Source organism: Lissotriton vulgaris, chromosome 5 (genome assembly GCF_964263255.1).
Source record: "Lissotriton vulgaris chromosome 5, aLisVul1.2, whole genome shotgun sequence".
Taxonomy (NCBI): domain Eukaryota; kingdom Metazoa; phylum Chordata; class Amphibia; order Caudata; family Salamandridae; genus Lissotriton; species Lissotriton vulgaris.
Window position 1 is genome coordinate 1780220515 of NC_141693.1, and position 17485 is coordinate 1780237999.

The following is a 17485-nucleotide window of genomic DNA, read 5'->3' on the forward strand; positions in this document are numbered from 1 at the left end:
TCTTCTAAATTCACGTACATGCATTACTACGTCATCTAGTGGTTGGGTCTAGAAATCTTAATTTAGTACAGTTTTCACTTTTTGGGGGTCAACCATAGGCAGGGTTTGTGATGTTAACTTAAGCCTAGAGAGCCCCTGTGCATTACTTTCACGTTGATTCCTTTTTTCCTACGTTGGGTACGGGAACGAAGAAGATTACATAGCAATCGAGGTAAGAATTCAATGTACATACATATGTACTGAAGGCATACATAGGCACATGAGACAGAACTCATCCGTGAAGGTGAAGATACAAGATGGGGGGAAGGACAGGTTTTTGTGGGGAAAACTTTGACTGTCGGAGGGTCAGAGAATGTACATTTCGAGAGCCCAGTTCCATTCGGAGTAGTTTTTTAAAAATGTTACTTACTAAAGATAATGGAACATACACCTTTAAAATCCTATCCAAAGTATGGTCACAAGTTATGCAATATCGGTCTCCCGAAGGACTAGAAGTCCGAGATCTGAAAGGCCTACGACCATTTTAAACTGAAGGCACTAAAGATAAGACAGAAACCAAGGTGGGCACACTGCACCATGGGAAAGGCATTAGGATAGCTTGACGTTATACGAATTTCTGGATGAGAGGCGATTGAACACCCTATTGAGTATTGAGGAGGCACAGGGGAGCATATCCAGGAGTCCGATGTTGAGGATACAACTTGCACAGATATTGAGTTAAGCAATATGGTAGAGAAAGGCATTCATTCAATGCCAAAGAAGTGTAAGCAAACAATGCCTCAGAAAGAAAAGTCTTCAGTGCCCAAAACTTTGGACTCCACTAAAGTAAAACCTAAGCCCTTAATGTTGAAAACGCCTATGATGGAAAGGTTTAAGGACTCTCCACACGGGTCAAACAAAACAAAGATAAAGATGTGGTGGAAAGCTTAGACCATCCGGCTCAACTCCAACAGAGGACCAAGACCGGAGGAAGGTGGATGACAAGCAGCCTGAAATACCACACCTTAAGATACACAAGATACATTAAACTGTCAACGTTGAAGGGTGAGCCCTCTGTAGGACAGAAACGCAAACTTGAGGCCAAAATGGCAGATACCCTTCTGAAAAAGAAAGAACTTGGGGGAGGGGGGTCATTAGTATGGCGGCTGGATCGCCACCGCCCGTATGGCGGTGGCGATCCGCCCGCCATAAACCACCGCCCGATCTCCATTTACTCCCGCCACATTACCATGGCGGGGGGGGGACCCCGGTGGATGGAAAGACCGTCCGCTTTTTTTCTGCCCAGTCGCAGAGTCGACCGGGCGGAAAAGGTGCTAACATGGTGGCGGTTTCTGGGAGACACTGCCATCCATATTAGCATGTCTGCTGGGTTGTGCCTTTCAACACCAGCACGGAAAGAGAGGCGGTTTTCGCCATTGGGGGTCCATAGCTGGCCCCCTGGGATTCAGGGGGGTAGGGGGTGCACATGGGGGGTACCTATTATACCCCCCTGCAGTTCCATGCACAACATGGCAGGCACTGTGTGGTGCCTGCCATGTTGTGCATTGAAGTGCACAGCATGCCTTCCTGGCATTGTGCCTCCCGCCACAATGACAACAATGCTGGATGCACCCGCCACTGTGGAGGGCGCATCCTAATGTCCCCCACGGAACCCCCGCCCTTATGGCAGGCGCTCCCTTTTTGCAATGCATCCTAATGACCCCCTTGGTGTTTTAATGGCGTTGTACAAGAACCCAGGTAAAACGGGGCAGAATAGTCCTACAGAGACAGATTAAGGAATGAGAACAAGAATCCATGTATACTGGATACACACGTTCAGGAAGTAGCCCCTCAAACAAGGAAATCACATAACACAAGCGGCAGCACAGGACTCGGACAGCAACATACTGGATCGGATAGAGGCTGATTCACCATAAGAAGTAGTAGAGATATACCCTAGTAGAACAGCTGTTCCATATGACCTAAAGACCCGCTGATACTTATGGTATGCAGCAAAAGTAAGAAGAATCATCCTTCTTCTTAGAAACACTGCACCCCTCTTAAAGAAAACCGTAATTACCTCCCAATGTTGCCTAGTGTATTACAAGTGAAAAGCACAAGTCCCGTGCAAGGCAATCACACCTAGAGTGATGAAAAAATAAAATTTCCCCCCAAACTTTACACATATTAAAAGTCATGCAGAACTGATTCTCTCATTGCCACTGTGAACAGGAGAAGAACTAGTAATACAGCCACTACAGACCAGACAGGCACAGTAAGTGACTAGATGCAGTGAGGAAGAAAAGGGCAAGAGAGACACCAGCACAATGGAAGATAGCAAACTCGATTGCACTCCTATCAAGGTACAAACACCAACAATGGGACGAAATAGGGGAGCTCATGCAACACCACCTCGTCAATTTCAAAAGAGGGCAAAACGCATAATTGAATAGGGCAATACCATCTCCATTGCTTGCCTCAGATCAACTCTGGATTCAGCAGTTACTGCCAGTAGGCTACTATGCACAGCCATGGTACTGCCCAGACACACGTTTTTCAGATTCTCTGGTTTCAAACCAAAGGTGCAAACATCAATCATCAGCACTCCCTTTAACGGACTGGATCTGGTCAAAAACAGTATGACAAAGTCTAAGAGAAAACAAAAAGGCAACAGACACAGCTAAGGCCGTGGGAGCCATTCTACAGAGGATTTAAGAGGAAATAAAGACGACGACCCTACAGAACGTCATTCTCAAGCTAGAGAAATTTGACTTATCTAGCAATATTATACTTAAACACCTACTTTCACATATCAAAACCATTGCCAAATACCATATGTTTATTTTGGAGCAGATCAGTGCAAATTTACAGTACTACCCTTTGGTATATAATCTGCTCCAAGGGTGTTCATAGAACGTCTTGAAGAAAATAACCTTTACTGTTGTACCCATGTTTAGACGACGCATTATTAAAAGAGAATTACTGCAATGCCAGAAGAGCAGCAACACCGACATTCAGCTGCTGCACTCAGTGGGGTTTCAGTGAATAGTAAGAAATCATCCCCAATCCCAGCACTGGAGAAAATCTCCTTGGAGAACCATTTAATTTCCTGACTAGCACTAGCAGTCCACAAAAAATACATCACAATCTCCGACAGGGAGAACAGTTATGTGACTATTTGGCATGATGGCTTCATGTGTTCCAGACTGCACATAAGATCATTGCAGAAGTGGCTAATGAAGCAATGGTCACAAAACAGTGGAAAGTGAGATGGTTTAGAGTCTGTCACCCGGCAAGTTCCAAGAACTAAATTTGCAGACCAGGAAGAACATAAAGAGGTAATTCTTTCCAGGCACCACTTCACTCTGTGACAATAACAAAGGATAGATCACATAGGGTGGTATGTACTCTTGAGAAACCTTAGGAAGGAGTCAGTGGAACGTGAAAAAGTGGTCCAATACATAAATGTGTCAGTCAGTCACACAGTTTTATTCGATCTTTTTAAAACGGATCATAAAAGCACAAGTTATCTCAAAATTCCAACACAATATATACACATTTAAAATAAGAATTAAACAGTTGCCGTGATCCGGGTAAATTCATATAAAAACGTTTATGAAAAAAGCAGATCAGAATTCAAAATTAATTAATTAGTTGTTGCTACTAAAATGTCGTCCCATCTTTTTCCTCTTCCTAAGACAACCCCACAAAAATGAGGCAACAGAACAGCATACAAATGGATCCAGTAGAGTTTTTAAAAAATACATGGCCACCTGGCACTGCCTACAATTGTGGTATCGCGGGATTGGGAGTATGAATGTTTTCCTTTCCTCTGTATAGGTCTTGCAAAATAATACTATGTGTAGATCTGACTGTACTGCGTAGTTGTTACAGGGACAGGGTAAGAGGTTTGCTAATTTATATTTATTTTGGGGGTGTCTCAGGAGTAGCAGGATCATGTTCATGCGGAAACTCAAAAGGATAAATCTGTGTTGCGCATTATTTATGAGTGATAAATACTGAAAACCTTCCCCCCGACCTTGGTGGTACCACCTCACAAAGAATGGAGGAATGATGAATGTTTCTTTTCTCTTTGGGCATACTTTGATCTCTTAATGAATAAATCAGTTCTTCTTTCCTTTGAAACCCTTTTGCTGGACTCTGGGTCCTGAAATAATTCTCCCATCCCTAACACTTTCAGATGGACCTCTACGTAACTTAACCATCCAATTCTTTTATAATAATCTAGTTTACAACAGTCCTTGATAATGGTTTGTGTCAAATCCACTGTAGACCTCAGTCATACTGATAGCCACAACAAGACTGGAGCCAGTCATATGTTGTCGCTCAAATAAGGAAGCCCCAATTCACAGTGTAAAATATGATTTGGGGCTGATTGCAGTAAGGACACACAGTTTTAAAAAAAGGAGTCTTCTATGTGTTGTAGCGGTGCAACAGTAGCCATACCCCACACTCCTGCCCCATATAGTGCAGCAGACTTAGTTTTAGCTGAATATATATTCTTAATTGCATCCAGTGAGCTGCCTCCCAATATCGTAGCAAATCTGTTTACAGCGAACACACTCCTTTGCATGCCCTGGGCTCTTGCTGCCGCTAAATTAGACCATGAGTGGTCTTTATCAAAAAGCACTCCAAGGTATGAAAAGGAGTCGACTGTCTCGATTTTCTTGCCTGCCAACTGGGAATGGGGATGTTTCTCACCTCTTGCATCTCCAGACACGATTATAAAGGATTTCAATTCATTGACCTTTAGGCCAAGGGAGGCCGTAAAGGCGGAGTAGGCTGTGATTTGCGTTTGTAGGGCTAAGCCCGATCTGGCCATCAATACCGCGACCAGCGTACACCAGAATCGGAAGGGGGATACGATCAAATTTAGGCACATCCACCAGTAGAGCAGACAGGGCGGACTCTACCCCGTTCGTATAGATTGAAAAAAGTAACGGGGCAAGAACACAACCCTGTCTTACTCCCTTTTTGACTTTAAAGAGGCGAGTGCACTCCCTCTTCCTGCCATACCTTACACAGGCAGTGACATTGACGTACAACTTGCATATGAAACCAATTCCTGGTGGATCGATACCCATACCCTCCATCATGGACCACAACCTCGGGTGTGACACACAGTCAAAGTGTCTTCCTAGTGCTAAAAGCTTTCCAAACACAAATGAAAGGAACATGCATATTAATTCAAATTGACAACACTAAAGCACTGATTTATTCAAACAAACAAGGAGGAATAAAACCAAATACCCTATCAAAGATGGAAAAGGAGCATTGGAATGGGGCAATAAAGAACAAGATCCACCTAATGGGGCAGTTGAACTTCGAGGCTGACGGAGAAGTAGATAAGTAGGCATATCACACAAGTTGGAGCCGAATCATGAAATCGTAGAAGACATCTCAGCTGAGCGAGGAACCCCAAACATAGACCTGTTTGCAAATGCAGAAAATGCTAAACTTCTGCATTTACATTTCAACACCCAGTTTCCAAGGGCAATGAAATGCCTCTGAACTAGTTGGGCATATTTGCTTGCATATTCTTTTCATTCAATACCGCTGTTGCCGAAAGTGGTCAGGAAATTCAGAGTTCCTGGCATAAAAATGTTAATCTTAACCCCAATGTGGGCAAGACATACATGGTATTATTGACAATGTCGTAGGAACATGTTAAAAAGCCCACCCAGAGCCAGAACATTTATCCCAGTGGCATGGCTCCTGAAGACTTGGAGTTTAATCATAATGAAGGAAAAGAGACTGGCAACTTGGATATGATACGCTGCAAAATGCTAAGATTTCTCAAATGAAACCATCAGTGGAAACACACAGATGACCTTCTTAGTAAGAAAAACATTATTTGCTACTGGTGCAAAATAGCGTGCAAATAGCTGAAGGTCCATTTGCCAGCTATAGTAGCATGCACAAGGCGTCATTATAAACAACTTTTCACAATGCCAGCTTTTTAAAAACACACTTTGAACCTTACATAAAAGAGGTTTAGAAACACTTGACACTAATGCAGCCTTTTGGTGGCAGCCACATCTTGGAGAAGGGTAAGTGAGATACATCCAAAAGGTATGATCAGTTTGGGAAGAAACTGTTCTCCTCTCTGAGATTGGGGCTGCAGTCTGTCAACACCACCTGTCTTTTGGGCCGTTACACCCACTCTCTGTGGGATACGGTTGCGGATGTGCTGCCACAGTGTCCGGAGGAGGCCCGGACAAAGCTCGCCCAAGCCCTGGCGGAAGGGTGGGATGCAGCTTGGTACTCAATTAGATGTGGACTTGACACCACAGACTCGCTGGGTAGAGCGATTGCAACGGCGGTGGCGGTTCGCCCCCATGCCTGGCTGAGGTCTGTCAACTTTTCGTGGGATGTCCAGGCCTCACTCATGAACATGCCCTTCGATGGCCGTCGCCTTTTTGGCGACAAAGCGGACAGTGTGCTGGAACGTTTCAAGGACTCCTGGGCTACAGCCAAGTCCTTGGACCTAGGCCAGCGCCAGCAAACTTCCGCTTTTCGCCCCTTTCGTGGCCAAGGAAGGGGCGACCCCACACGTCCAGCCAGCCACAGGCCGCAGAACCAGTCCCAACACGGTCGCGGACGTGGTAGCCGCCGTGGTGGTGCCTGGTGACAACGGCAGGGTCAGTCCACATCCGCTCCCGCAGCATCTGCCTTCCTAGTCCGGCTATTCAGATCCTTCTCCTACTTCGCCGCCAAGACCTGAAACACTCTCCCTACAAGCCTACGACTGACCCAGGACCTGCTGGCCTTCAGAAGACTTCTCAAGACCTGGCTTTTCGATCAGTAGCAGCCCCCCCTTGATCCCCCCCAGCGCCTTGAGACCCTCACAGGTATGTAGCGCGCTTTACAAATGGAATGATTGATTCGACGCCAGTGGGGGGCAGGGTTCACCATCACCTCCTGCACTGGAGCACCATCACGTCGGACAGGTGGGTGCTGCAAATCGTCTGAAGGGGCTACTCCCTCCCCTTCGAGGTGACCCCTCCAGCCATGCCACCGCAGTACCACCGCATATCGGGGGATCACTTGAAACTGCTGAAGGAAGAAGTTATGGCTCTCTTGGCCAAGGGGGCCATCGAGCTCGTTCCTGGGCCAGAAGTAGGACGTGGTTGCTATTTCCGCTACTTTCTGGTATCCATGAAGGGTAAAGGACGCCTATGCCTCATCTTGGACCTACGGAGCGTCAATGGTTCAAAATGCTGACCTCCTGCACTCGCTGGGGTTCTCCATCAAAGTGCCGAAGTCACACCTTTGCCCCTCTCAGAAGCTCCTTTTCATCGGAGCAGTTCTGGACTCTAAGCAGTTTCGTGTTTTTCCCCCTGAACAGCGGGTTCGGGATATTCAGGCTCTAATTCCGATCTTTCAGCCTTTATCCGAGTTTCGGTCAGGTTGGCTCTGCAGCTCCTGATGGCCTCCTGCATCCTTCTGGTGCATCACGCCTGGTGGTGGATTCGGTGCATCACGCCTGGTGGTGGATGCGGGCTCTGCAGTGGGACCTGAAGTTTCAGTGGGTACAGTATCAGGGCAACCCGTACGACCACGTCCTGATCTCGGAGGGCACTGTGAGTCAGTTGCAGTAGTGGCTCACGAACCGCGATTGCAGATCCCTCTCCCTACCCCAACCGGAGCACGTGGTGGTGACAGATGTGTCCCTCCTGGGATGGGGGGTCCACATGGGAGAGGCGGAGATCAGAGGCCACTGGTCTCCGGCGGAGTCCCGCCTCCATATCAACCTACTGAAGCTGCGGGCGATCCAACTTGCACTGAAGACATTCCTTCCCTCTGTCCGGGGAAGTGTAGTGCAGGTGTTCATGGACAACACCACCCCCATGTGGTACTGCAATAAACAGGGCGGGGTGGGGTCGTGGACCCTTTGTCAGGAGGCTTTGCGCCTCTGGCAATGACTGGAACACCAGGGCGTCACCCTGGTGGTTCAACACCTGGCAGGTTCCCTGAACACCACGGCGGACGAACTCTGCCGCTGGTGCATGATGGATCAGGAATGGCGTCTGAACTCGGATGTGGCGCAAGGTCTCTTTCAGCAGTGGGGAGAGCCTTGGTTAGATCTATTCGCCACCGAAGAGAAAGCGCAATATCATCAGTTCTGCACGTTGGAATTTCCAAGGCGGCAGTCGCTCAGCGACGCTTTTCGTCACGAGTGGTCTGTTGTACGCCTTTCCGCCTATACCACTTCTGCCCAGAGTGCTGAAGAAGATCAGGCGAGACCAGGCCCAAGTCATCCTTATGGCTCTGGACTGGGCACGAAGATACTGGTATCCCGAGCTACTCAGCATGTCAGTCGATCTCCCGATTTGGAGGACCTTCTGTCGCAGCAGCAGGGGACGGTCCTCCACCCGAACCTGCCCAGTCTCCACCTACATGCATGGAGATTAGCGGCGGCAGTTGAGGCCATTTGACTAGCCTCCTGAAGTCTGTGATGTGATTCTGGCAGCTAGGCGTCCCTCCACAAAAACGGTATACGCCTGTAGGTGGAACAAATTTGTGGCATGGTGCACAGCAAAGGCTGTGGATCCTCTCTCTGCCCCCCCCCTTCAGAGGTTCTCATCTTCCTCCTTTCTCTTGCCCAGCAGGGCTCTGCTCTGGGCACTATCAAGGGCTACCTCTCGGCCATTTCAGCCTTTTTAAGGCTTCCTGATCAGAATATCCCCAAGTCCCCGGTTGTAAATAGATTCTTGAAAGGCATCACACACATGTTTCCTCCTGTTCCCTTCGTGATGCCTCAGTGGGACTTGAATCCTGTTCTGACGTACCTGATGTGCGCTCCCTTTGAGCCACTTCATAACTGTCTTCTTCGTCTTCTGACTCTTAAAACTGCATTCCTGGTTGCCATCACCTCTGCCAGGAGAGTGAGTGAGGGCTAGGCTCGATCTTCTAAACCTCCTTTCCTCTCTGTCCATCCGGACAAGGTTGTTCTGAGGACTCCTCCTTCTTTCCTGCCCAAGGTAGTCACAGCCTTTCACATCGTGCAGTCCATCACCTTGTTTCCGCCTCTGCATCCCTCGAAAGAGGAAGAGAGGCTCCACCATCTGGGTGGACGACCAGCTCTTTGTTGGTTACGTGGGCGCTAAGAAGAGACGGGCGGTACTCAAGCGGACCATCTCTCGGTGGGTCGTCTTGTGCATCAAGGTTTGCTACTCCTTGGCGAAAAAGGAGCCTCCTGTTGGGCTGCGCGCCCATTCCACTCTGGCCACGGCGGCTACTACTGCCCTGGGTCGGGGAGTCTCCTTGCAGGACATCTGTCAGGCAGCTACGTGGGCCTTGCTGCACACATTTGCTAGGCACTACTGCCTGGACAGCCAAGTCCGGAGAGATAGCTTTTTCGGCCATTCCGTTCTCCAGGACTTTCTGGTGTGATCTTGGTTCGCAGATCCACCACCGGGGTTGGTATTGCTGGGGTATCTATTCTAAGGTAAGGAATCTAACACTAACGTGTTTTTCAGATGCACAAGTTACTTACCTTCGGTAATGATATATCTGTAAGAAACTTTAGTTAGTGTTAGATTCCTTGCCTCCCCACCCATCCTCCCTGTTCTGCAAACCGATATCTAGGGTTAAGAAAATCCCTTTCGAGGCCCTAGTTTCATGGCACCAGTGTCTGTTTCTGTCATGGCTCTGCATTCCTAGCACGGAAATCTATGTACAGAACTGACGTCAGCTCGCGAGGGTGGCGTCTAAGTACTCCCGACGATCACGACGACGACGGACGTGAATCCGCAGACGACGCCTACCGACGTGCAAGGGTACTGCTGATGAAAACTTTCCGGATCCAGTCTGACGCCTGGGGATATTCTAAGGTAAGGAATCTAACACTAACTAATGTTTCTTACAGACATATCGTTACCGAAGGCCCACACCAATCCTTGCATGAAGACACTACCTCAACATGCTCCATAACAGAAGAAATCCCATGGAATAGATCACTTCATAACAGTGCATATGGAACAGAGACACATATGCACATAATCAAATATGTTAACGAATCAACAGAGACATTTTGCAAGACAAAGTATATCAACCGCATACACACTTGTTGAGACAAAAGCGTCATGTCATTCACATGCATTATGAAACTATAAATTGTGGATTCTCATATTCTGTTCTCCTCCGCACCCCCATGTGACCAACAAGGTCTCACACATCAGCATTTGACCACCCCCTCCTCCCCATGTGCGACTGCTCTGCAGTGCTTGCTGATGCCAGATGATGGATTTAGAGTCCGAGGGTAGAAATCACAGAGCTATAGTATGTGACTTCTGGTTAGAACAATCCCAGCTTGTCCTGGACTCCAGCTCTTCTTTGCAGTAGTACTCTGTTCCCAATATCTATGTCCAGATACTGCTCTTTTTGCCTCTCATTCGTTACCATGTGCCGAAAGGCACTGGTGGAGACCTTTTTCCTTCACTCGTTGTTGCTTATAGGTCTTTATCCTATTGCAAGTAATTCATTTTGTCCTTGTGTTCAAATTGAAGTGACCAGTTGCTAGTCAAAAAGATGAGTGAAACTATCGGGAACAGCCTGCACTGCCATTATTTATAGTTACTTATTGAATTTAAGATAAGAACATAGTCAGTATGCCCCACCAGGAGCGTAGTTGTTGTTTCCAGCTCAGCTCTTGGAGATCTGTAGCAGCTGGCGTTATACTCTCATATTACACAATGAACAGGGCAAGGGGATTCACAGGGCAGAGGCAAAGCCCAGCCAGTGTTGTATCGTAGGTTGTGTATACCGCAAGGGGTCTCCCAGCTACCTATCCCATTGACTGTCATAGCGTCTAAGTGGTCGGAGGTCAATGCTGAGACCTTCTGTCAGTACTTGCATTTAAGCAATAGTACTTTGCATGCTTGGACTTGTAGGTCCATATATTTGGACCATCCCCTACTACTGTAATTGTGTTTGTGCGTGTTGTTTATGTGCTCAGACTGGCATGAGGGGTAGGTAGCTTGCTCAGAAGAGAAGTGCCTCATTAGATTGGAGTAGCGTCTTTGGAGGTATGGCTATAAATATTTTCAAATGAGACTGCTGACGTTTTCACACAACTTAAGGTAAGAGAATGTGACCTCACCCTACTTGAAGGGGCAGCAAATGAGGGTGCGAAGGGAGTTTTGCTGGCGAGTGTTTAGAAGACATGATGACATACTGCCTGAGTTGTAAGTATCAGTGAGGCTATTAGAAGAACGCTAGTCTATAAAGAATACATGTGTGTCCTGTATAATTGTGACCTAATTGTATGACTCTGCTATCTGGATAGCCATAGTATATGTCCTGGAATTTGTCACTAGAGAGTATCTCCTATGGGCAGCAAGCTTGTCCTTGCAGGTTGATCTGTATTAGGAAGATTTAGTTAGTTTTAATAAAGATCAGGGAGTGATATAAATCCACTGTGTCATTGATGGTAACTGGACCATGAAACACCAGGCGGTGGTATATGTATATATTTTGACTGTTGAAAAGGTATGTTGCTTATTTCAGGTGGCAGGTGGGGCTCGCACACACAAATCCTGCATATGCATTCAGGCAGTCTTTATCCCTAACCTACAAGGGTTGGCGCACATATTAGTGAAGTGCCATAGGTTTTAAGTATGGGTAATATTCACAAAAGAGGCTACATGTATAACTGAGACAATGAAACTGAGTCTCCAAAATAATGTTGACAACAGGCTGACAACATTGTTCATGTCCAGGCCCTTCATACTCTCATGGTCGACAACAAAGAACGTGGAGAATATATAGAAAAATTATTGGTAATTCTCTCCCAACCATTGTATGTCGGAGTGTACATAACGTTCCTCCTGATCTCACCTCCCGCGAAAATCACTACCGCTCAAATTTGGCTTAAACACCTAACGGCACTCAATGTTCATCCTACCATCGTGGACTCAGCAAAATCTTTAGGCATAACACTCGACACCAACCTCAACATGCAGGAACACATCAACAAAGCAACTAAGGGTGCGAACTACCAGATCAATACCTTAAGGAAACTCAAACCCTTCCTTCCAGCCAAAGATTTCCATACTGCGGTACAAGCACTAGTCATCCCTCGAATAGACTACGGCAGCATTGCCCTCTGCGGTCTCCCCCTAACTACATAACGGCACCCATAAGAGCTTCTCTAAACGCCGCAGCGAGACTCATCACTGGATCACAAAAACATTCACACATTTCCCCTGATCTGAAATCCCTGAACTGGCTGCCTTTTGAAGCCAGAATACATCTGAAAATCGCCTGCATGACGCACAAGGCTGTCCAACTGAGCTCACCTGGATACCTCGCTCAGAAGCTGACGATTTCTGGAGGCTCCAGAAACACTAGAGGCACAAACAATCTCTTGCTAAAGCCCCAAAGATTTCGCAAGGAAAAAACATATAAGCGCTCCTTCTCAGGAATGGCACCTAGGATCTGGAACTCACTCCCCCTGAAACCAGGCTCATCTCCTCCACCATACTTTTTAAGAAAGAAGTAAAAGCTATCCTCATGGCTAAATACACTTGAATTATTACTCGGTATGATATTTACAGTCGCTGTACCATTCAGTTCTGCTGATTTTTTTTCTTTTGCATTTTTGTATGACTCGTATTATTGACCTTCCTGACTGTTTACGCTATTACTTATTTGTACTTGTATCATTATTGATATATCTGTCTGATCTGACTATGCTGTTGAGTCTGACTATGCTCCCACATGTACCTTCCCCACCCCAATTGTTATGTACTCCCATGCTATTACCTTCGTCTGTAAAGCGCTCTGATATCTGCAAAGATCTTGTTTGCGCTATATAAAACTTCCAAAATAAATAAATAAATCTAAGCAAAAACAAGGTTCAAACTCAGTATTGCAGGTAAGTCACTTTTTCCATTTTTGAACCAGCTGTTCGACTTGTGAGCAATGAGAAGCGAGGTATTTGGGTGGCAAGAATTGTTGATGATGCCTTGAGAAGCCATCCTAACTTGCTGTTTACAAAAAATAAGCTCGAAAGACTTGAGGATTTATTGGGTGATAGGGTACAGTGTGTGCTTCCTTATGCCTGGTTATGTTGCATCTTACCACTTCTCACTCATACCACTTTAATAATGTGGCTGCTTTATTTTTCAGGTGGACGAGATTTCTCAGCTCATCAACACTTACCTCACCAGCATTGGGAACCACCAGTCGCAGCAACGGGAGATTGAAGGCAACATCAAGGAGGAGCTGGGGCAGCCAGAGCTTCCTGCTGTGGAAGTGTGAGGGAAGGGCGCATGCAGCGCCGGAGGACACTTTGAAAGACTCAAGCCTCGAACGGCAGTGCCTTTTAAAGCCATTCTGTTCATGGCAGGGTTGCCACAAAGGTTCTACCTGTGGCCGGCCTGGGTTGTAGTGGCGGTCGGAGCTGAAGTTCAGCTTTGCGTTGGAACCTTCCTATTCCAGCCATCCAAGCATTTACAGGAAATGACAGTGCAGTACTCACTGGTGTGTTCTGTCCCTTGGTACCTGTGTGCAACTTGCTGTTTATGCTAATAGGTTTTGTTCAATGCTATGTTTCGCTGAAACAGAGATGGTTATTTTTCCAAATAGTATGCAGCGCCCAGCTTGTATTTGTTAAACACAAAACATGGGTGTAAGTTTGTACACAGCTTGAAAGAAGTGTGACTGGTTGCGATGTTTGTTGTTGGCTGTTCTAACCTAGTGGTGATCTGTTCTAATTTGTGCGCAGTCCTGCAGTGCCAATCGTGGCTTAATGGCAATAACCGCTGAGCGGGTCCTGCCTGTCAGAGTATGTCCTTGCCAAGCTAAACCCCCTCATTTCCAGAGCTGTAAATGTGTTTGCTCAGTTGATAGAGCCTTTCCTGTCTTCATACTTGTTTGGTGACCGCTTCCCCGGGATCTTACCCAACACAGGACTCTGGATCTCTACTGGTGCTCACTGTGATCTCTGGCTAGGCTTTACTCTTTGGAACTCTGCAATCCTCTGTTGCTTGTCTTCCTTGTCCTCTCCTTCCAACCTACTCGTTATCAGGTCCAGTGGAAATTCCCATTGTGGAGAATCTGCCTTTGTATGCATGAGCCAAGATAGCACACGCCTCTCTACGATTTTATCAACTTCTATCTGGACCAGAGTTAATATTTTGTAGGGAACAGTTTGTCTGCCCAGATGTCTTCTAATTGAATGAGATTCACTTGTTCTCCACTTTCAAAGGTGTTTTTGTGTAGGACATCTGATTACCCCTTTGCTGCACCAGGTCTGAATCCAATAGGCAGAACCTCAGACTTCTGCCACTACAAATCCAGAAATGTTATAATTCGGGTCCATTTGTTCCTACTTCACAGCCCTACTTTTATATATCACCCAATGACTGGCCATTGCTGCTGGTCATGCTCAGTGGGTTAATGCTTCAACTACTGGCATCTGTGTAAACTTGCATTTAACAGGTTAAAAACTCGATTGGGATTAGGTTATCCTTTTGGTCTTCTGAGGTCAGGAAATTCATTCTATGTCTTATTTAAAAGCTGCTCAAGTCACTGACAGGAAATTATTGAGCACTGATTAGGAATAATTATAAAAATCCTACAACTTGAAAAAATAGGCAGCTGTATTGGCAAATGCCTCTGAAAGGTAGATCTGGCGTTAACCGAGTACTTTTGATTTTTACTTAAATTATATATATGCTATACTCGTACGGCTTTCAGCCTGCCCTTTTCATCCATTGGTCTGTTATTGTGTCACTTACATTTTTCATCTACTCACTACAACGTGGGTCAGCCCACTTCAGCTGCTGGCTAACTTCCCATTATTTCCCTTTCACAAGGAGCACATGCACACACTAAGTAATTCCTGTCAGTGACCGAGACCGCCACGGCATGCACTGCCATAGTAGTCCCTGTCACTGATGGCAATTACTTTGTATCAATGTGGATAGCACATTACTTTTAAGACCAAAAATATTTTTGTTCTAGACATTTTTTAAATGTTTTTTTATTTTTTTTAGATTGACCGGGTCTGGTAACTTCCCCACCCAACAATAGCGTTTTCTAAAAACCATGACAAAACAAGCATAGCTAAAGGCAAAAGGTTGGCAATTGTTTAAATGTATGATAGAGGAGTCTGCCCACAGCTTTGCTTAGGCTGTTTCCGAACCCTGGCCTTAAATGCTTCATGGCAGCCAATATCACGCAGATATGTGTTTGATCATTTGCTCAGTTCAATTCTGTTTTTTCCCCTAGACAAATCTACACACTACCAAGCCGGCTGCAACTTGGGTTTATTTGCCAGAGGCAACCTTCTTAACACTAACTACTGAGATATCTTGACATTTTTCCTTTTTTCAGCACCTAAGAAGTAGTGGCATCCCAGTCTTCCACAAAATTCTTCCCCAATTAGTAAAATGTGCACTACATATACTCTTTCACTGCACTTCTACTGCCAATTCCATCTGCTACTTTCTGGAAACATTAAAGTAACCCTGGAAAACTATGGTGCACTTTACAAAATCCTAATAATTTTACCAATGTGATGTTCGTAGCTTGTGTGTCATACAACTGCCATCTAGTGTTGGGCTTAGACCATTAGCAAGTTGATTTTCTTCAAAGAGGTCTTTTGAGTCTTAAGATGTGCTGTGACTCCAAATGAGACAATGCACATGGGCACTGACTCCATTTAGGTAGTTTTTTTCGCTTTCGTGTTTGGACACACATCCAAAGGGCTTACAGTTTGTCTTGTTACTCACATGCTTTTGAGTTTTATATAGTTGAATTCCAAAAGCAACGCGTTGAAAAACCAGACCATGCCTTTGCAACTCTCGATCACACTACACTGAACACCTTTGGAGACCAACAACAAACTCTCGACACCCTGGACTCCAAGGGGATCCCTGTCCTCTTTGGGGACTGGAAAGGGGTGATGGAATGGACACCCTTGCAACATTTCCCCCCCTCCCCCATTGTTGCTAGAAGTATCTGAGTTCATATCACCACAACGTCTGCAACTTGTGTCTTTCCCCCGACCATAAGACACTCCATGTAAGATCTGCCTCCCCTTCTGCTCGATGAGACCCTAAGGTACCATTGATGGACACAATGCAAAATGCACCAGCAGGCATCCTCTGGAGCAGTGGATATTTTTGAGGAAGAATATATCCTCGGCACCGAAGGAGGCGACGATGCAGGCCCAGTTCGGAGAGGATACCCTTGAGTGCGTCATAGCACCAAGAAGAGAAGGATCCTGAGCTGATTTCAAAGACCACCAGCCCTTGAATAAGATTATGCCCAGAGTTGTAAGTACCACACCCGGCTCCTAGACCCACGCTAGAACACATAGAGAGTTGCAGGCTGAGGTGCAGCACCGCTTCCTCAAGAGTCTGGCATTACCCCTTGAGCACAGCCTTAAGAGACTGCTGCCTCTAAGTCCTCTACTGCCTATGGACGCAGGACGGCACATATAAGGCTTTGGAGCCAACCAAGGTGTTGCCTTGTAGCATCAATCCTCACCAGTCATCGTACCCCAACCAATCCAAGGGCAATGAGCTATGCCACTTACACCTGAAGCCTGTGCTTAAGTTATCACCAAAGCTGGCACTGAAAATCCTGTTGATGCTACAAGCTTAGTTGACCGCTATATCCGAGGAATTGCAGGAACCGATTCTGCAGCGACTCCCAGAAAAGCTTGACGCCATACAAAACCATCTCTTCATCCCATCTCTAGGAAAATTGCTGTGAAATCACCTGCGCCAAAGCCGTTAAGAGATTCTACCCCGCAGGAAAAGGCCTGTGCAGAATCTCCACATAAAAGAGGGTAATACAGACGTGTAAGAGATGTCTAAATGTATTGGTGTTTATTCTCACAGAAGAAACAACATCCACCTCCTGTATCTGCAGCAGGTCTCCTGTACTGGCTGTAATAGCATGTTCAACTCTTAACATTTTGTCTCCAGAATCTATAGATATTAATGTTGTTAGAGGAGACAACATAAGCTGCATCACACAATACGGCGACCTGCTTTTGAAGGTGAACCCTCCTCGGAGGTCCCTCTGTAGCCAGCACCTAAGCAATACCGGGACGGGGAACAAGCATTCTTCCTTATATTGCACCTACTCTTCACCCAACTCTACTACCAGCTCCACCACCAAGTTTGCACACCAGCTATAGCCTTTTGCACCCCTAGAGTGACCTGAGGGATCCTTGCGTACCTTTTCAGATCCGTGCTTCAACCCATATTATCAGTACTTAGACTGAGGGCCCACGGTTGACTACTTGGAAGATTGTAATGTCATCCTCCCCTTGAATCCTGACCACTACCCGGTTTGGGAATCCCACCTAATGATACCACGGCCTACAGAAGATCATTCAGAGGGTCGCAGCCTGTAACAGTCAACACACGCATTATTCTGTGGGAAGGGACTTTCTTGTGAGGAGACTTTCCAAATTTAAATTCTTGCTGAGGATTGAGTGCATTCTCCTATCTTCCCCAGA

General features: G+C 46.3%; 1 protein-coding gene across 2 annotated transcripts in view; it reads left to right on the plus strand.

Annotated features, from left to right (window-relative positions):
• Nucleotides 1-13590, plus strand: part of PLEKHH3 (pleckstrin homology, MyTH4 and FERM domain containing H3) — a 253299-nt gene extending 239709 nt beyond the window's left edge. For both annotated transcript variants that reach the window (XM_086924097.1, XM_086924096.1), the window contains exon 13: nucleotides 13135-13590. In XM_086924097.1, coding sequence (XP_086780223.1) covers nucleotides 13135-13266 — 132 coding nt within the window. In that variant the 3' untranslated portion in view covers nucleotides 13267-13590. The remainder of the gene's footprint in view (nucleotides 1-13134) is intronic.
• Nucleotides 13591-17485: the final 3895 nt, after the last annotated feature.